General features: G+C 39.2%; 1 protein-coding gene across 1 annotated transcript in view; it reads left to right on the top strand.

Moving 5' to 3' along the window:
• Window positions 1-1,997: 1,997 nt before the first annotated feature.
• UBE2N (ubiquitin conjugating enzyme E2 N) overlaps window positions 1,998-21,320 on the top strand; it is a 35,233-nt gene continuing 15,910 nt past the window's right edge. The window contains exon 1 of the mRNA XM_045830612.1: window positions 1,998-2,186. Within this exon, the coding sequence (XP_045686568.1) occupies window positions 2,157-2,186 (30 nt within the window). The 5' untranslated portion in view covers window positions 1,998-2,156. The remainder of the gene's footprint in view (window positions 2,187-21,320) is intronic.

Raw genomic sequence — 21,320 nt, 5'->3', positions numbered from 1 at the left:
GATCTGCCCCCAGTCAAGCTGCCCAAAATGACACAGCATGGAGCAGAGATGTGCCTTCCCTGCCAAGTCCTGCCCAAATTGCAGATTCAAGAGCTAAATCAATGATTGTTGTCATTTTATGCACTAAGTTTGTTAGGGAATAATACACTTCTTCCTCTTTTTTTTTTTTACCCTCATCAAAGAACATGCTTATTGATTCGAGAGATGAAGGGATGGAGAAAAAAAGGGAGAGGAACATTAATGTGAGAGAGAAACAACGATTGGTTGCCTTTCCTAGATGCTCCAATTGTGAACCAAACCACAATCAAGGCATATGGCCTGACCTAGAATCAAACCCACGTTTGGATTTGCAGAACAATGCCCAACTGAGACACATGGGCCAGGGCACAATAATACACTTCTAACCCAGTAGTCACTCTACCTTTCTTCCTATTAGGGTAAATTCTCCTGGGCCCTCTCTAAATATTCTGAAAATAACCTTGTGCAATGTCATTTACTTTCCCCGATTTCTCTAATCACAGAACCACACAGTTCAGACTTTTGGTTATTTGAAGTTCTCATTGTTACCTTTGAGGTTTGGTTTCTCACTTAAAAAGCACTGATAATGAGAAAGCCTACCTTAAATACTTTATAATTGAGATAATCCATGTAATCATTTAGTATTGTGCCCAGGACAAAATGTTTTCTCCATTATTCTTACTAGGTTTCTTGCATTCATATTCCTCATTTTTTAAATGTACTTTTTTTCCCTTATAGCTTAATGCCATCTCACAGACTACTTTCTTTGACTCTTACCTCATCCTTTAGGACTCCACTTCTCCGTTGGGAAGCCTTCTCTGACTTCTCAAGCAATTAATGCCTCTCTGTCCTCAAATAGCACCTTGGAAGAACCTCTATTATAGCCCTTAACACACTGGATTGTAATTAATTGTTTACTTATCTCTCTTCTCCTCTGGACTCTTAAGTTTCCGGAAGGCAGAGTCAGAGTCTTTATATTTTCATCCTCTAACATTGCATCAGACACATCTTCATTCATTCACTGTGTCTGTACTATTGTGCTAGGAAACACTGTTAAGGGTCCATGTTTTGGCAGGCCTGCCTGAGGACAAAACAGCTCCACTTTCTGCTGCATAATGTTAGGATTATGGATAATGTTAGTTATTGTCTCCGAGTCTCATTTGTGAGGTAAAGACCACGTCTTCTTAATACTGCTGTGAAGACGAAGTAAAATATCTGCAAAAGCCCATCACATAGCAATCAATCATCTGGATATCAAGGAATGACTCCCCAACAACCCCATATTCGGGCATCGTCACTCTAATCCTTTTAGGGCCCCTGCAAGCTATCGGTAATCCCTCTAAGGAATTACTCTGAGCTCTCTAATCCTCTGATTGGTCTTTCCTCTAGCTAGCAACTCTACGTCTCAACCACTAGGTCCAAGCGTTTAGAAGCCATTCTTCTTCCCCGCCTCCAACTCTCTCCAAACCCTTCTGTTTTAGCCTTTTCCAGTCTAAGAGGTGTGTTAAACAGTCCCGATTTAAGCAAACTCTGAACATCAAAATTCTCTGGCTAGGGTTTTCCTGGGTAACTTTTGAGACCCAATTAAAAACTTGGCTACCAAGCTTTGGTCTTCTCCTTCTGGTAAGGAAGGAGCTAGCGTTTCAACTTGACCGGCAGTCGTTCGTCGCCTGAAGCACCAGCCCTTGCAGCTAGCAATGCAGGAACGTTGAATGAAGGAACGAACAAACCGACGAAAGGGCTACCTCGGCGGCCCGCCTTCTGTTCCCTCCCCTCTGGCGAGGGCGTGGCAGCGGATTGGAGGCCGGTGGGGCGCTGGCGCCCGACCGGCGCACGTCAGGCTCAGTCACTAGCGCCAAGGCCCCGCCCCGCCTCCCCTAAATTACGGCCCTGTCGCGTTACGTCACTTCCGCCACCCCTGGCCGGAGCTGGGCGGGGACCACTGGGGAGGGGGTGAGGCCTGAGGGAAACCCTCTCGCGTCAGCTCCGGAACGGGGACTACATTTCCCGAGGGGCCTCAGCGACAGTGGCGGCGGGCGCGGCAACGTTCCCCGGAAGTGGAGCCTGGGACTTCCACTCGTGCGTGAGCAGAGCAGAGCCGGAGACTACACCGGAGGCCGAACTTGGGATCTGACAAGATGGCCGGGCTGCCCCGCAGGATTATCAAGGTAACCGCCCAGGCCGGCCTCCGGCTTCCTCCTCTGCTCTTTCCCGCTTGGCGGATCGGGCGGCTCAACCTCTCGCTTCCGCCGCCCCGCGCTAGGAGGCCGGAGGCAGCACGGAGAGGGTCTGACCACGGCGGCTAGGAAAGTCTGGCGCTGGGGAGGGGGCGCGTGGATACTTCCGGCCGCGGTGGGGCTGCCAGGCGGCGGAGACCCTGGGCTTCCAGGGGCCCCCTGAGAGCGGGGAAGGTCTGGTCCCCGCTTTGGTGGAGGGTGGGGTTGCGGGGTTTTGGTCTTGGGCGCGGGCCTCCGCGGTGTTTCAGACCACCCACGGGCGGAGACCGCGGGCGCGCGGGAATCACGGCGGGGTTCGGACTCTGGGCGGGGGTTGTGGCCCGACACGGTCTCTCGGTCTCGGATCCCCCTCTCGGTCCGGGTGGGAGCGCAGGGGTACGACAACCCCAGCTTCAGAATGAATGAACCGGGAGGGTTGAGGCCGGGCCAGGCCCTGTGCCCCGGCAGGGCCGCGCGTCCTGCTGCCGTCCGCACATGCTTACCCTTCGTCTCTGGGGTCCGAGGACCAGGGGGCTCTGCGCCGGACTGCTCTAGCTTCCGCGATCTTTTTAAAATACATTTCCGCCCGTTATCTCCGCGAAGTGATTTTACTCTGGTTTGCAACTCAGAGCTTTCTGTTCAGAGGAAGTAGTTTAATACAGGACTGGGGGGCGCAGGAATGGGGGACCTTGTGAAATCTTTTGGCTTTCGATTTTGCGTGCTTCAATTATTGAACCGTTCTTCGGCTCTTTATTAATACTGTACTTTGACAAGTACATACGGAACCATGAAAAATTCGGAATCTTGGCTTTGTAAATTCTTTATCTTCAGTATCGTCAAGTCTTCGGATGTGAAATGCTGCTTGCAACTCTCAAACAAAATCTTAAATTTTTTTGTCAGTTTTAACGAAGAAAATGAGCTGAATTTGTGTGTTAAATACAGGGTGGGGCAAAAGTAGGTTACAGTTGTGACTACGCAAAACAGTTTATTATATTAATTATTAAGTATTGTATTTTCCATACGAACAGCTGTAAATCTACTTTTGCCCACCCTGTTTGTGAGTTAAGGTGATTAAATTGCAGCATCACTTTGCATGATACAACCTCAACGTGTATTTATTGTAATTTGTTTAAAAGTTTGGGGGAGATGCATACTAAGTGAAAGACCTGTTGAAGGTTGATTGTATTCGGTAGTTCTTCGTGTAATTGTAGTTAAATATATCTGAGATTGGGCGGGGGGGGGGCGGGGGCGTATCTCTGACCTAAAGGTGCTTGATTAGAGAAATAGGACAGTTTATGAGGTAGAAATTCTGAGTCTAATCATGTGAACCTTCATAGTGTTAAATTTGTTGTACTGTATTACAGATTGGTCGCTGACTTTGTCCAAGGAAGTATACATGGGAAGGGCTTTGCAGTGTGGTGTTAGTTGTAATGCAGTCACATGGCTCCAATGGTTGTTTATTGAGGTCCCAGTTGAAAATTAGGGGTAGAGGAGAAAGCTGTACAGTAAATAGACTCAATTATTTATTATTCAGGTTATCAACTAAGTACATAATATGACATTCAAGATATTCTCCAAAATACATTATGAATTAAAGACTTAACTTAAAGTTTGCTATTTTTGCTTGATTCTGGAGATATTCTGCTGCAACATGAAGGCCTTGGATGGAAAAGTAAATTATGTGTAACCTTATTTAAGGTGATAATGATTTAAGGTAATAAGTTGAAATGCTCATTTGATTCATTTCATGCACTATAATTTAGTTTAGGCTAGGCATTTACATTTTACTATGTATATCAAGTCAGCGATAATTTGTATAATTTTAATTTTGCAGTATTTTGTTGATAGTATTTTTTTAACGAAAGGTGCTGTGATTTGGGTTTTATTTTGTAAAATGTAAGTGGTTCTACTTTAATGCCATTTATGTTGTATCTTAAGAGAGCTGCTTTCTCCAATCCTTAGGAAGGATTAAAAGATTTTATTTTTTTATTTTTATTTTTTTTAGTGCCTATGCTTGTATTTTGTATTATGTAGACACCGAAAATGAAAATTCCTATTTTTAAGTATCAGGATTAAAAAAAAATAAGTTGCCTGTTCTCTGACAACCACAATACAAGTTTCTTTGTGAAATATAATGGTTGTGGTGGTGGGAGTAATAACTCTGACTATCTTGAATGATAGGAACATACTGCCTTTCATTGGACAACTATGATATATTGCTGTCCACCTCAAAATTGCCATTATTTACATTTGCAAAATTCTTCAACCATTTGATACTTGCAGGAATCTTGTGAAGTAGACAATACGTTTTATAGTCTAGAAACCCAATGAAATGACTTTTCTAGGGTCTTAAAACTGGCAAGAGGAAGAATTTGAATCTTGACTCAGTATGAGCTTTCTCAGTCTCTTGTTATTGTGAAATGAAATAATATATGTAAAAGTACTTCTAGACCTCCAAGTATACAAATATAAGAGTTAACTATTCACCTAGTTGGATTCCTGTGTCCAATCCAGGAGCAAATTCTGTAGGCTTTACTTTCAAAATACATCCTGAATCAGACCAATTTCCCCATCTCTGAAACCATTGTTCATTTCTATCATTTGTTGCTTTGGCCTGCTATATTTAAAAATATGGACATGTCATTCATTCCCCTTCCCAGAACTTTGCAAAGGTTCTCCATCACATTTAGAATAAAATCTTGACGCCCCCCCACCCCCTTTCCCCATCCCCATCTACAAGGTCCTCCGGGCAACTGGGATCTGCCTACCTCTGAGATTATATCCTGCACGTCTCTCCTTGGGTTGCTCCAGTCACAGGGCTTTCCCTCTGGTTATTGCATTGATTTGTCATATTCAGTTTTTGGCTCACACGTCATGTCCTCTGAAAGGTTTGCCATAAGTTTCCTCAAACACAGTTTCCCTCTCCCCCTCCCTCACCCTAGTTTATCTTCATCATCATATTCCCCTCTCTGTGGTCTAGTATTTATTATTACTCCAAGTTACATTATTTACTTTTTATCTTTACTCCTACTAAAGCCCCATTAAGGCCAGGACTCTTAAATGATTTGGGCATTCCTCTAATACCTAGAACATGTAGTAGGCACTGGTATATTGGTCAAATGAAAGGATATGCTTCAATTTCTTTGCAAGAAAGTTTTAGGAAATTTATTCTATATTATAATTTGGCATTGTTACTGCTTAGTAGATTCCATCTGAACTGATCACTGAGCTAAAAGTCAGCCTCTAATTCCACCCATAAATTCATCAATAAACTAAACAAGTCAGTCTTTTATTTTGTTGCTTAGGAATACATAGACTACAACATTTGAAAGGTTCTAAAGGTATATAGAGGAAAATGTAACAGTCTCACCTGTCCAGCAGTCCAGCTCTCCTCCTGAGACAACCATTACTGTGTACCCTCCAGAAAGACCAGAGAGACTTAGTGGAACCTTGTGGTTAGACCTTAATATAATTAATTGCTTATTGATAATTTTTAGATTGTTCCCAAAATTTTGCCACACAAACAATGCTGAAATGAATAGTCTTATATATAGTGGTATCTTGCACATGTGTGAATTAATACTGAATTTTGGCAGTTCTGTGTTCAGCTGGAAGTTTTAGAATTTTATTTTTTCTCTTTTTCCCTCCAGGGCCAAAGCTCATTTGGTCCCTAAAAGTGACTGAGCAATTAAAGCTTAAAGTCCTGTAGGTTAAAAGTTACCTAAAATAAGAGATCCTCCCTAATCCCTCTGTTACAAAGAAGGACCAGAGTTATTTTGGGAACAAATAAATGAGATCGGTAGTTGTGGTCTTGGTCAAAAACAAATTTATTTCAGCTTTCCATGTTGCGTTGACAGTGACATTGCTTTGTCTTCTCAAAATTAATAATGAAAACAATGAAATATAACCTTATGAAACCATAGTTTGCTTACTGAAGGAGTTGACTTGCTTGATTAAAACCCAGTAAACTGAGATTAGAATTTCATCATTTGTCCTAAAATTTTTCTGTTGTGAGGTTTAGTATCAAATTCTTAAAAATGTGATAGGATCTGATTTTGCTTTGAGACTTGACTTCTATTTATTTTTTTACTTCAATAATTTTGATTTTAAAGATACAGGTAGTATTCTTTTTTCCATTCACTATTTAAAAGTTATTCATTTAATATGCATTCTAGTACATAAGGTAGCTTTTAGTAAGAAAAGTGATTTAGAAAACTACCTTTTTTAAGCCCTAAAAATCTTTGGCTGATAATGTCCCACTATCCATTTTAAAAAGGCATGAAAAACTTACCATGATGAAGATGGACTTTTTATAAATTGTGGTTGAAACATCTTTAGGAAACAGGTAAACTCATAGTAAAAATTTTATTGGGAACAGTGTGGTTCTTAGCTATTTTGGTTGTCCCAATTGAGTTTTGTGACCTTCCTAGGACAATAAACAATATTTTTTGGCATATAACTTCTGGCGATTCAGGTTCTTGACTAGCTTATTTGTGAATTCCCTCTGTCTCCATGGATTCCAGATTAAGAATCCCTAGACTGCTTTTGGTAGTGATTAAATTTTCAGGCTGTAAGGATACTGTTTAATATACTACCTAAGGGCTGATTATGAAATGTGGGCATAATTGAAAGTAAGCTAAAAATAGTAGTCAATTGAGTGTCAGGCACTTTCTTTAGTTCAGATCGATCAACTCGCACAATAGAAACTGAGTTTTGTCATTATCAAGCACTTTCTGAGTATCCACCATGTTAAATGATGATGACATCAGAAATGTTATGTATTTATTTTAATGGAAGTTCTGAATTTTTTTCACACTTGTGACCATTTACAGCCATGGCATTTTACCTAGGAAAGAACACCTTCCTTTTTTTTCTCTGATGCGTCTGTAGGCCAAAGAAGTTGAATCACTGGAGTCCTAGCCTGCAAGTCAGTACCTTTGCTTTTTCCCTTACACCTCGTAGTTTGGTTTATTCCAGAATAAATTGGTTTAAGAAGAAAGTAATTTATGCTATAGTTTCAAGTAGTATGGATTCCGAACATACATTTAAATTGGTTGTTGTGAGTTATGGATGCATATGCCACCAGAAATGAAAAAATGAGGTTAGCATCCAGCTGGGGCTTTGGACATTACAGTTGTAGTCATCACAGTTGTGATGGGTTTTTAAATTTGAAGAGGAGATAGAGTGAAATTTACTTAGAAAGCAGATATATAAAAGCTGGAAGGAGAGAGAATTAATGAATATGCATGAGCATATATATAAATGCATAGCATATTCCAGAAGTCCTGTGTGTTGTGCATAGTGTATCATTATTAGGGTCTCATCAAGAACTACTGCTAACTTAAGAGAGTTGGCATCAAGCACTGTTGGGCAAAGTATTGTTTTTTGAATTGTTAAACTAATGCTTAGTCTGTGAATCATATTTACCATAGTGTAGTGTGGCATCTATTTTTGAAGGGAGATTGGTCATACAATTCTTAATGTGTAAATAATAGGCATCTTTTATTGAATACTTACTGTGTACTAGGCACTGTTCTAAGTACATTACATACATTGATTTATTTAATTTTAACAGCAATCCTATGACACAAGTACGGTTTTAACTCTATATTACAGGTGTAGAAACCTGCACAGAGTGCTTAGTAGTTGGTAGAGCTGTGATGTGAACCCAGACAGTCTGATTGTGTAGACTGTGGGTACTGTAGATGGAATGTGCCTGGACATAGCTGCCTGTGTGTAATAACTGGAAATGCGTGTATTTTTATATTTTATTATTTGGACACATGAAGTGAAAACATGTCCATGTGTAGAGTCTAAGTGATTATTTAGCTTTCTTCTTCTTATTTTTGTTTTTAACCAGAAGTTTCCTTATTGTAGTTTGAATTTTGTGTTTTCTACTCGGGGAATATGTACCTACTTAATTTCCCCACTACCATTTGGAGAGAATAAGGAAGAAGTACTTTTCAAATATGACTCCCCCTACACCTGCACATACAATTCTTGCTTTAGTTTTCATTTTGCAGTTGGAGGCATAGTGATTTACAGCTATAAAGCTTGAAGTTTCTTTAGATGTAAAAGAGCTCTTCCTATTTATCTATATTTTTCAGATACAACACTCTGTCCACTCTGTCTTTATTGGTGTGATTCAGATAAGGGTTAAACCAAATGTGCTGGAAGCTCCATTCAGGTTCCATCCACCACTGACTGTGATTAGCGATCAGTGAATACTTGGCCAAACCTTAGGCCTATTTGAATACTACACTACTAGCATATTCCAGGACTTCTGGAATATGCTATGCATTTATATATATTCTCATGCATATTCATTAATTCTCTCTCTCCTTCCAGCTTTTATTTATCTGCTTTTATATATCTGCTTTTGTGTGGGATGCTGAGGTATTAAGTGGTAGGAACTAGAAGATATTTTGTATGAACACTTGTTTTTATTTTTATTTTCAAATTATAAGAGAAAATTTACTTAGAAAGTTACAGGTAAAAGTGAGTTGTAGAAGAAATGGACTCAGGAAACAACTCACAGAGGCAAAAGAACGGGCCCTTTCTTTAGCTTAGGAAAAAGGTAAAGGTAGTGCACCTGGGGGAGAGAGAAGGGGGATAGGAAAGGTGCAGGAGGGTGCCTGTGAACAGTTTTTTAAAAATAATTTTTATTGATTTTTAGAGAGTGAGAAACATTGGTTTGTATGTGCCCTGACTGGGGATTGAACCTGCAACCTTGTTGCATCGGGAGGACACTCTAAACAACTGACATACTCTGTCAGTGCTGAACATTTATTTTTGATCTGAGTACTTAGTTCATGGTTATGTGTCAGAATTATCTGGGGCATGTATAAATTAAACAGTTGCTGGGGCTTTTGTTTTAAGATCTCCAGATGATTTTAGTGTGCACTTTGCAGAAATAGTGGCCTCGTGTGTACTTAATTTCGTTGCAAAGATAGTAGAATGTGGGGGATATACATAAAATCATACAGCCAGTACCTTCTCAATATAGAAAACAAAGGCAACACCAAAGATGTGACAGTCTGGGTAGGGGAACCCTTATGATTAGTTCAGGGAAAGAGACTTTTAGAGGGGTGAGATTTGAGCTAAATTTTGAAAGAGAAATAGAAAAGTGGGATGGAGGAATAGTAAGTTATTCCAGGTTAACACATCCAACTGTAGGAAGATATTTGAGCAGTGCTAAAACTGTAACATGAGTCAGCATGTTTTTGTTTGGACCACACTTTAAATTTGATCTTTTAATTTGAAAAGTTTTTCTTCAGAAGTAGCTTATGACTTAATTGCTAAAAGTCCAATTAATATGTTATTTACTAAAAATAATCAAGTAGTATAGAAACTTTCCCTTCACTTTCTTTTGCTATTCCAGTCTTTACTTCATAGATAAATACTAAAATCTTACTGAATATGAGAGTGATATATAATTCACATACCATAAGATTTACCCCTTTAAAATGTACAGTTCATTGGTTTTAACATATTAACAAAATTGTGTAACCATCACCAGAACATTTTCATCACCCTCCTACCTCCAAAAGAAGCCCCATAGCCATTAGTGTCATTCTCCACCTTAGTTCCTGGCAACCACTTACATCCTTTTTGACTCTATGGATTCACCTATTCTGGATATTTCATATAAATGAAATCATACCATCTTTTTGTGTCTAGCCTCTTTCACTTTGCATGCTTTCAAGGTTCGTTTATATTGTAGCATGTATCTGAACTTCATGCCTTTAAAATTTTTTTAGCTGAGGTTTTCTAATACTTGTAAGAAATGACAATGCTATATGAAGCAAAGCAGAAGTTTCAGTAGGTAATATAATCTGTAGTGACTCATAAAACTGGTCATGTTTGAAACCCTCATTGCTTTAGAAATTGTCCTTCAGCCTTGTACGCTTCCCCCTCCTTTTTTTTTTTTCTCCCTCCAGGAAAGGACTGTGGCTATCATATGGAAGTAGGGATTTTAAAGGCTGATTTAACAGAACATGGTTCTAAGAAAGCATTTTATATAAGAAAGGTGTTCCATCTAATATGCTGCATTTGCCCCCCCCCCCTTTAAAAATTTGTCATCGGTAGTATATCTTTATCTTTAGAGATTAGATTTGTTTGCTGGACCCTGAGAAATTTGAGCAAATTCTGGTGGATAAAATTGACTTTTATTCTTATGTCGAGGATTAAGAAACTTTGCTGCCTTGGCTAAATCACTTTCCCTGGGCCTCAATTATTTCTAATTCCTATTTTAAACTTAGGCAAATGCTGAGTAGTAGCAGTGTTCTGAAGTAAGCATATAGCTTTCCAGTAGAAGGTCGGTATCCTGTCTGCTGTTACCTTTAAAGCCTTTAAATGTACGTGTTTCCTTGAGGTTCAGACCTTGGACCTTTTCTCATTATGTATTCTCCTGAACATATTTTTCACTTATTTGGCTTCAGTATATTGATCATTGATTCTCATATCCAGCACTGAATTTCAGTTTTCTCCAATTGTTTACTTTTACCACCACTTAGATGTCTTGCAAACATTTAAAACTCAACTTCATATGCATCAGTACTTCTAGTGTTTATTACTTGGTCAGCAATAATCCTGTTGCCTGAGATTTACACCTCTTCACTCTTCTCTCCTCCCTTTCCCCTCTCTTCCACATGTAGTTTGTCATGAAGCCTGATTGATTCAACCTTGGGAATGCTTCTGCTTCTCCTAACCCATTTTTGTCTCCTTTTCTCCCAGTTATCTTTATGTGGGCTCTTATCCTCTCCCAGCTTTTTTTTTTTTTACAGTAATTTTAGAACTCATCTCCCTGTCTTCACTTAACAGTCTCTCCCTCTCTCTCTCCCCTCCCCCTACTTCCTTCCCCTTCTGCTCCCCAATTTTCCACACTGCCACATTATGCCCAAAACATATGTCATCATGTGGCTCTCTGCTGTGTATAAGGTTGAGTTCAAACTTAACTAACTTGGCATATAAAGTTTTTTCAAAACCTGGTCTTTTCATCGTAATTAGTTTTTTGACAGCTTCTCCTTTGTCTCCCCTCTCATATACAACCTTTGATAATGATACTGTTTACTAGTCAAAATGATGTGTTTGCTAACTCCTGAATTATGCCATGTCTGCAGTGGGAACATTTGTCATGTGAAATGTGACTGCCTAGTACTGTGTTGGTTGGGTTTGTTTCCTTTGCTCTTCTGGGAAAACCTTCATTGTAGTCATCTTGTTTATATGCTTAGTATTAGGTAAATTGTGGTTTAAGAACTAGAAATACTACAGTCTGTTATTTCTACATGTGCCATGAAAGGAAAATCGGATAAAATTTAAGTCACTTGCTTTATTTTCTAGGATCTTAAGACACTCTGGGGAACAAATATTAGTTCTATTGTGGAATCATTAATTGTAGTGAGAAAAATCTTTAAAATTTTTTTATTTATGACAAATAAAAATTGTACATATTTAAGGTGCACAAGGTGATGTTTTGATCTATGTATACATTGTGAAAAATTACCACAAAACATATCTATCACTTCCCATAATTACTTTTTTGTTGTCAGAACACTTGAGATCTACTCTCCTAGCAAATTTCGAGTATATACTACATTATTATTAACTGTAGTCACCATGCTGTACATTAGATCTCCAGAACTTAATCCTCTTATAACTGAAAATTTGTATCCTTTGATCAATATCTTCCCTTTTCCCTAACCTCCCAGCCATTGGTAACCACCATTTTCTGTTACTAAGAGTTGACTTCTTGTTTTTGCTTTGAAGAGTCCACAAATAAGTGAGATCATGCATATTTGTCTTTCTGTGTATAGTTTATTTTGCTTAGCATAATTTCCTACAGGTTTATCCAAGTTGTCGAAATTGGCAGGATTTCCTTTTTTTAAGCTGATGAAAAATAATTTGCTCTTCATAACTATCAGAAAAACAAAATATTTGGTACTTTCTGGGTCAAGGTTTTGAGTATCATATATACTTTTAAAAAAACCTGTAGACCATTTTGTTTTCAACTGCTTAATTGATAACTATGGATTAGTCATAACGGGATCATATGGGAGGGGGTTCATTGGAGAACTAGTGTCTTTCTCCCTTCATTGTAGGGCTTGCCCTAGCAGGTTTTCCTGTATTAGGATGCAGTAGGACCCTGCCAGCCAAGAACCCATTCCTAGTCTGTGAGCAGGCTTTAGCTTCCTTTTCCCCACAGGTGTGTGTTTATAAAATGTCAATATTTAGGCTTACTATCAGTTAAAAAAGAAAGCAAAACTAGCATATGTTTCTTCTTATGAGTAATTAGTTACAGCAATTTTTAATATTCTGAGAGTGTGCACATACTTCTTCATAATACTTCATTTCTCAAGTTGTATCATCAGGCCAACAGTGGTTGTATACTATATATGTAAGTTATGACCAGTATATTTTAATCTTTTAAACATTACAAGTATTAGTAAGGGCATTGAATATTTACTGTGTTTCTCATAGTGATTGTAGACAGTTCCCCCTATGTTTATGGCAGACTGGAAAAAAATACTGAAGTTAATTTTGCTTGGTATAATATCAGCCACTTCATTTTACCATTAGCTGGCATATATAGTCAGAATGATTTAATTCAGGTGTTTGATTTTAGTTATGATGAAAGCAAATGTATGGTTGGAGCAAGAAGGGAAGGATATTGGGGACAGTCAGAAACTAGAGATACAGCCTCAGATCTGTCTGGATACTCATATGCTGGTCAGAGGTCCTACACAGGGGATTTCCATGAAAGCTGGAGCATTTCATTTGCTGAAAGATTCAGGAAAGTATCTGGAGACTTATTTTGGTGTGTACCGAAGACAGCCATTGTGTCAGAACCATTTATTAAATCAGCAATTTTCTTCCATGGGCTGAAACCCAGCAGTTTTCACTGTTAAGTCTTTATACGCTCCAAGATCCACGTGAGGATTTTCAAATCTGTTCCTATCTTCTTTCCTACTCCTTATGAATAAAATACTGATTTGATTTAAAATACTGATTTGATTTAAAAAATAGTAGCTGTTTTATGTTATCCTTCTGTGTATTCTCTCTTTTATATCATAGAGGTAATCGTAGAACTTATATTGGAAAATACAAATGTCTTGAAAAAATGATTAATTGCAAACAAATGTTGCTCATTTTGTTCAGTATTAAGTGTGATACTGTTATCACATATCAATTGAAAAAGGTTTATAATGGGTGTGAGAATGATTGAGAAGGGATATTTATATCTGTTGGCAGGAAGATCCTAGAGTTTATTTTCCTTACTCTTAATTTTTGCAGCTCACCTTTTTCTTTAGATTCACATGACTCAAATATGTGGAGGTGTTACCACAAAGCATTATCTAAGCTGTGTGTATGATTGCTGGGTCCTCAATCTTTTATTGGGGGTACAGGAGAAATGTGATTGGAGAGAAGTTGGTAGAGTGGTGGTTGGGAGTCTCAAAAATCTCTCCAGATTATGAAATTCTGTTTAGGTCACTCGCACTTTTATGGCTTACCTTGACCATATTTTCACATTCTCTGAAGAGCATCTAGCTAAGGTATGCTGCTTTGAAAGATGAGGAGGGGTGGATTTTAGTATAGGTTTGGTTCTGACTTCTATGAAACTCACATATTTATACCAGTAAACCACCTTTTGAATCCTAAGTTTCATTACAGTCAGGCCTTAGTTCTTGAATGTCTTGGTTCTCAAATAATTCAGTTCTTGACCAGGTTCATGGAAAAAAATCTCAGTTGTCTAAGAAAACTCTTTCATGCTCATAACTGTATGATCAGTCTCTCAGGCAACAAAGATTTGGTTTCGAACAAATCATTTCTCACACAGTTTCTTAGAACAAATTAAGTTTGAGAACTGAGGTTCCACTGTATTTTCTAGTTGTTGCATCGGGGCATTGTGGCTTCTGCTTATATGAAGTGGAAGGGCTCCTAGCCATCTGGGGACCTGAAGTCATTGCATAAGCACACTCTGGGGTTGGCATTTCTATTCATTTTTTTCTTTTAAATTTTTTTTAATTGTTGTTCAAGTACAGTGGTCTACATTCTCCCCCACCCCCAGCTATCCCACCCTTGATCCTACCCGACTTTGGTTTTGTCCATGTGCCTTTTATACGTGTTCCTGAAAACTCTTCCCCTTCTTTCCCCCATTATCCCGTCCCCCCTCCCCTCTATTACTGTCAGTTTGTTAATAAGGTCTTGGTGATGATGAACTCCTTTCACTTGACCTTATCTGGGAAGCACTTTATTGCCCTTCTAAATGATAGCTTTGCTAGATAGAGTCATCTTGGATGTAGGTCCTTGCCTTTCATGACTTGGAATGCTTCTTTCCAGCCCCTTCTTGCCTGCAAGGTTTCTTTTGAGAAATCAGCTGATAGCCTTATGGGAACTCCTTTGTAGGTAAGTCTCCTTTACTTTTGCTGCTTTTAAGATTCTCTCCTTATCTTTAATCTTGGGAAATGTAATTCTGATGTGCCTTGGTGTGTGCTTCCTTGGGTCCAACCTCTTTGGGACTCTCCGAGCTTCTTGGACTTCCTGAAAGTCTTTTTCTTTGCCATATTGGGGAAGTTTTCCTTCATTATTTGTTGAAAAAAGTTTTCACTTTCTTCTCTGCCTCTTCTCCTTCTGGCACCCCTGTGATTCAGATGTTGGGATGTGTAAAGTTATTCTGAAGGTTCCTAAGCCTCCCATCATTTTTTGAATTCTTGTTTCTGCATTCTGTTCTGGTTGAATGTTTCTTTCTTCCTTCTGGTCCAAACCGTTGATTTGAGTCCTGGTTTCCTTCCCTTCATTGTTGGTTCCCTGTACATTTTCCTTTATTTCACTTTTCATAGCTTTCATTTTTTCCTCTATTTTATGATCATACTCAACTAGTTCTCTGAGCATCCTGATTACCAGTGTTTTGAACTCTGCATCTGAGAGGTTGGTCATCTCTTTGTAGCTTAGTTGTATTTTTTCTGGAGCTTTGATCTGTTCCTTTACTTGGGCCATTATTTTTTTTTTATCTCAATTCGCCTGTTAGTTGTAAGGGGTGGAGGCTTAGGTATTTGCCAGTGTGAGACAACCCACTTGGCTTCATTGTGGCACTGTATGTGGAGGAGGGTGTCCCAGAGGGAACAGTGCCACTTGCTCTACTCTGTGCCAGTTTTCAGTCACTTCCCATGCTATCCACAATCAAATTGGGCCCTTGAGCTAATTCTTTGGTGGGTGGGTTTGTGTATGTTCTAGGACCCTGTGGGTCTCTCCAGTGAATTCTTCTGTGAGGCTGGGGGTTTCTCCTTTTGCCTCAACCCTCACAGATTTTTTCAGCCATTGGTTTTTAGGTTTTATTTCCCTGTGCTGGAACCCTGGGTTGTGTGGTCTGTCTTCTTCCCCATTTGTTCCTCCTGGTTTATCTGCAGTCAGATGTGAGACTGCCCAGTCCACCAGTTGCCACCTCTCCCAGTCCACCAACTGCCACCTTGCCTACCCCAGTCCTCCAGTTGCTGCCTTGCTGTGAGTCCTCTCCACTCCTACCTGTCTAGATGAATGTTTCTTTAACTCCTTGGTTGTGGGGCTCCCATACAGTTTGATTTTCTCAGTTCTGGTTATTTTTTGTTTTTAAATTTGTTGTACTTCTTTTGGTTGTGCAAGGAGATGCAATGTGTCTACCTATGCCTCTGTTTTGGCTGGAAGTCTTCTGGGGTTGGCATTTCTTTAGCTGGCATAACTGCCCTTCTTGGGTTGGCCAAAAAGTTCATTTATTTTTTTTCTGTTTGATGGCTCTAGTAGCGCTTAGTTGTCTTTGACTTCATTCGAAACAGTTTTATTAGATTGTATTGTGACAGCTGCCATATCAATGTGCATTTTAAAGAACACTTAATTCAAAACTAGTGAATTTTTGTGTGGCCATTTTAATATTGAAGATGGAAGAAAATATCCATCTTTTTCGGCATGTTATGCTTTATTAAGGAAGGTGAAAATGCAATTGAAATGCAAAAATAAATATTTGTGCAGTGTATGGAGAAGGTGTTGTGACTGATTGAATGAGTCAAAAATGGTTTGTGAAGTTTTGTGCTGGAGATTTTTTGTACAATGCTCCATGGTGGGGTAGATGAGTTGAAGTTATAGTGATCAAATTGAGACCTTAATTGACAACAATTATCATTATACCATTTAGAAGATAGCCAACATACTCAAAATATCCAAATAAAAAAAGTTATTGGTGAAAATGAAAAATGTGTCTTTTATTTTATGGGAAAAACTAAATGGACTTTTGGCCAACCCAGTATTTCCAAGCTGTGTTTTGTATCCTTTTGTGAGTGGAAGGCAAGAGGGGTGGGGTAGTACTAGTTGGTATGCAGGCCACTGGGCTAATTCTTGCTGTGGCAATTTTGTGAGCATATGAGAACTATCACATCCATAAAGTTGTTACTTAGGTTTCAGAAAGGGAGAAAGGAGAACTTATATGTGTTTTAGAGCTAGTAACTGTAGAAAGCATTTGCTACTCCGAAGTCTGAGGGGAAAAAAACAAAGAGAAAAGTTTGAAATTATTAAAATTTAGGAACTTGGGAGAAGTAGCCCCAGCTGGGATCTGAAGAGAGTCTGGTTCTCTAGGGAGTGGGGCAGTGGTTAAGCTGGTTCTCTCAGTGTGAGAAACTGCAATTTGGATAAATGTGCTTTAGAAATGTTGGGTGATACAGGCACCTCTGGCTCAAGAAGCCTGGGAAAGGCAAGTCTCCTCTCGCAGCTTCCCTTTAACACCCCACCACTTCCACTCAACACACACCTGCAGAGTTTAACAGGGAGTCCATGGCAAAGCAGAAATATGGTTTACTGAGGCCCAGCCCCAGAACCACAAAGTTTAGAAGGATAAGTGGAGAAAATTACATTAATTTACATCCGGCAGAGGTGCAAATTTCCCAGTGTAGAGTTTCTTAAAAATGTATTTTATTGATTATGCTACTACTGTTGTCCCAATTTTCCCCTTTGCCCAGTACCCCCATTCCCTCCAGTAGTCCCTTCCCTTAGTTCATGTCCATGGGTCATGCATGTAAGTTCTTTGTCTACTTCATTTCCTATACTGTTCTTAACAAACCCTTATTCTGTACCTACGAATTTGTACTTCTTATTCCCTGCACTTTTTCTGCCTTTTTTCCCCTACCCCCTCACTGCTGATAACCCTCCAAATGACCTCCATATCCATGATTCCGTTTCTGTTTTGCTTGTTTGCTAACAAGTTTTTTAGATTCAGTTGTTGGTAGTTGTGAATTTGTTGCCATTTTAATATTCATAGTTTTGGTCTTTTTCTTACATAGTTCCCTGTAACGTTTCATAATATAATGGCTTGGTAATGATGAACTCCTTTAGTTTCATCTTGTCTGGGAAGCACTTTATCTGCCCTTCCATTCTAAATGACAGCTTTGCTGGATAAGAGTAATCTAGGTTGTAAGTCCTGAGCTTCATCACTTTGAATACTTCTTGCCAGTCCCTTCTTGCCTACAAGGTATCTTTTGAGAAATCAGCTGATAGTCTTATGGGAACACCTTTGTATATAAATCTGCTTTTCTCCTGCTGTTTTTAAGATTCTCTCTTTATTTTTAACCTTTGGCCTTTTCATAATGATGTGTCTTCATGTGGTCCTCTTTGGGTCCAACTTGTTTTGTGCTTCCTGGACTCATATGTCTATTTCCTTCACCAAATTAGGGGAAGTTTTCTTCCATTATTTTTTCAAATAAGTTTTCAATTTCTTGATTTTCCTTCTCTCCTGGCACCCATATGATTTGGATGTTGGTATGTTTGGAGATGTCCCAGAGGCTCCTTATTCTATCCTTGTTTTTTGAATTCTTTTTTCTTCTTGCCATTATTATTATTGAAAACGTATTTCTTCCTTATGTTCCAAATCATTGACTTGATTCTTGGCTTCATCCCCTCTGCTGTTGATTCCCTGTATATTTTTCTTTATTTCACTTTAAATACAACCTTCTTTTTGCTTGGGTCTTTTTTATGCTGTTGCAGTACCAAGTGAGTTCTTTGACCATCTTGATAACCAGTGTTTTGAACTCTGCATCGGATAGGCTGCATATCTCCATTTCACTTAGTTCTGTTTCTGAAGTTTTGGTCTGTTCTTTCATTTGGGCCATACTTTGTTTCCTCAATTTGGCAGCCTCCCTGTGTTTGTTTCTGTGTATTCTGTAGAGCTGTGTTGACTTCCTGTCTTAGTAGCATGGCCTGTTGTAGAAAAGGCACCTGTAAATCATGTGGGGAGGAACGTTAGATAATCGCCAGGATGGGGCACCCCATTTCACTGCGTTGTGGCTCTGTGAGGGGACAGTGCTGTTGCCTGGCCTCTGGATTGCCTGGTAGGAAACTGTCTCCCAACTCTCATGCTGTTTGCAGTCACTTCATTTTCTCCCCTTCTCGTTTGCCACTTGTGCCTTTCTAGCTGTTGCTCTGAATCCCAGAGGGGGTGGATCTGCATAAGTCCTGATAATCTTGCGGGCCTTTTAAGAGGGGTCTCCTGAGAAACCTGCAATTTCTTCTGCTGCCCCAACCCCTACTGGTTTTTACAGACAGAAGTTATGGGGACTTATCTTCCTGGTGTTGGAACCCTGGGCTGGGTGGTCTGGTCTGGGGCTAGGATCACTTGCTCTTGAGGTATCCTTTCCAGTTTTTATACACCACACGTGAATGTGGGACAACCTATTCTACCATCTCTCCATGCCACTCTGAATCTCAGCTCCTCTCCACCTCTCTTTACTTCCACCCCTCCTACCTGTCTGGGTGAATGTGGCTTCTTTAAATCTTTGGTTGTTCGGACTTCCATGCGGCTAGATTTCCTGATGAATCTGAGTAATACTTGTTTTGTAGTCTCATTGTTATTTTTGCTGTAGTTGTGTGCAGATGTGAAGCTTATTTGCTCATACCTCCATTTCGACTGGAAGTCCCCAGTGTAGAGTTTTTGCCTGACCACCGGCCCAGCCCTTGAGAAGTGGCAGTACTTGGTTTGACCTCAGTCTTGCAGAATTAGGAATTTTATGAGGCTTAAAAAGATATTTTATTTATGTATGTATGTATTATACAGAGGGGGGAAGGGAGAAAGAAAGAAAGAGGGGAGAGAAACATCCATTGATTGCCTCTTGTATGCACCCTGACTTGCAACTGAACCTACAACCCAGGCTTGTGGCCTGACTGAGAATCAAAGTTTTGCTTTGCAGAATGAAGCCCAACCAACTGAACCACACAGGCCAGGCTTTAGAAGACTTTAGAAAATACTCATTTTTATTTTGATTAAGTTTAGGGGAAGGACCCCTTCCCCACCTATTATCTGACCTGTTGGTTTTTTTAAATTGGGCCTTAGTGTATACTATAAATACCTCTGTTCTAAATCAGTTGAATCTTTCCCCTCCTTTGTTGGGCCAACCCCAACTCTCAAGACAGAGAGTTGCGTGCCTTCAAGCTAGGATATTGGAGAAGAAAAGGATTAGAGAAAGAAAAATGCCAAGGGATTCAGGCATATGGTGCTTCAAGGGTTTACCCTTTCCCCTATCCTTGATGACTCCTGCATCAGCTCTATGGGTACTTCTTACCAATATCAGAACAAATTAAGAAAAATGTTCTATTTTTAGCTCTCATACACCTTTTTTGGTTATAACTGTTGGTCATTCACCCAATGCAGATACATAGGTGTAAAGCACTGCTAGATGCTGAGGATTCCAAGTTGTAATTGTGAAGTGAGCTCTTGACTCTAAAATGGGCTTCTAGTCTGTGTTGTGTCACTTAATAAGTTCTGTGCACATTTCTACAAAGTTTTTTCAGAGGTGGTTCTGAGTATTAAACGAAACATGTATGTGAACATTCAAATCAGTTTTAAGGATTAATCCACGTGTCAGTCCTTACACTTCAGAGTTTTAACTAAATGTATCTATCTTTCCAATTGCTTAGCCTAGAAGGCCAGTGCCCTGCCCAAGGTTTGGACATTTATCAAGTAGCTTCAAGTATTGAGACTTCCTTTTGTCTGTGATTCTAGGGTTGTAAATGCTGTTCAGTCAGATACACAGCTCAGCCCTTTCATCAATTTCCACAAAAGAATCTACTAATTGCAAACATTTTGCAAGTATTGTTTTTTTTTATGGAAGAGTTAGGATTTAGCAACAAATGGCTATAAGCCACCTCATTGGTATTTTTTCTTCTCTTTCTTCCCATTTCTTTTGCTCAAATTTCCGAATGCCTGGTCAAACAGCATAGCTCTGGCCCTCAAATCCCAACAAGTGTTCAGGTGAATAAAGAGCCAGCCCTGCCTCCCCAAATTAAGATCCAGTATCTACCCTCAGTAAGCTCAAGGTGTACATTACACATTTTTTTTCCTTTCAGGTCAACTTTATTAAGGTATAATTTACATACAATTAAATGTTCCCATTTTAATTGTACAATTTGAGTTTTAACAAATGTGTACAGCTGTGAACTCATTATCTCAGTAAGATTTAGAAATTTCCATTACCCCAGCACAACACTGATTAAAAGATTATACTGTTTGAAGTGTGCTTTCAGTTTATATAAAAGGGATATTTTTCTGTGGTATTACATATTACATTTACAGCATCTTTTCCCCATAGGCTTTGATATGATCATTATTTTGGGAGGTGTAGTTTTGAGCACATACCCATTTTTTTCAAATACATTCAAAGAGGTGGAACTGTTACAGGATAGACGAGTTTGTAGTCCCAAGTGGTCATGCTTGTAGAATCAGTTTTCTCCACAACACTAAATAGCATTGCTTTTTATCTTTGTCTCTTCTGAGTTTTAGGTATTGTTTTGATGATAATCAACCATTGTTGTTTTCAAAATAGAGTTACTCAAATACTTACATAATTTCCTTAGGTAGTTTTATTTAAAAACACTTTTTGTTGATTTTTTGGGTAAGTAGTTAATAAAATGCAACAAAAAAGTACTCATTAAGAAACTGTCTTGAGTCTCTGTTTACTTGCAGAATTTAAATCGGTTGTTTTATGATTTTGTAACTTGTTGCTTTTGTTCAGGTACAGTTTTGTATAATATCTTATTAACTCCCATTGCTACCAAGCCTCCAAGGTCCAGCATTCA

The sequence above is a fragment of the Phyllostomus hastatus genome, unplaced genomic scaffold (assembly GCF_019186645.2).
Source record: "Phyllostomus hastatus isolate PE091 unplaced genomic scaffold, TTU_PhHast_1.1 phas_contig_152, whole genome shotgun sequence".
NCBI lineage: Eukaryota > Metazoa > Chordata > Mammalia > Chiroptera > Phyllostomidae > Phyllostomus > Phyllostomus hastatus.
Note: the sequence above shows the minus strand (reverse complement) of the source record. Positions and strands in the feature narration are given on the sequence as shown.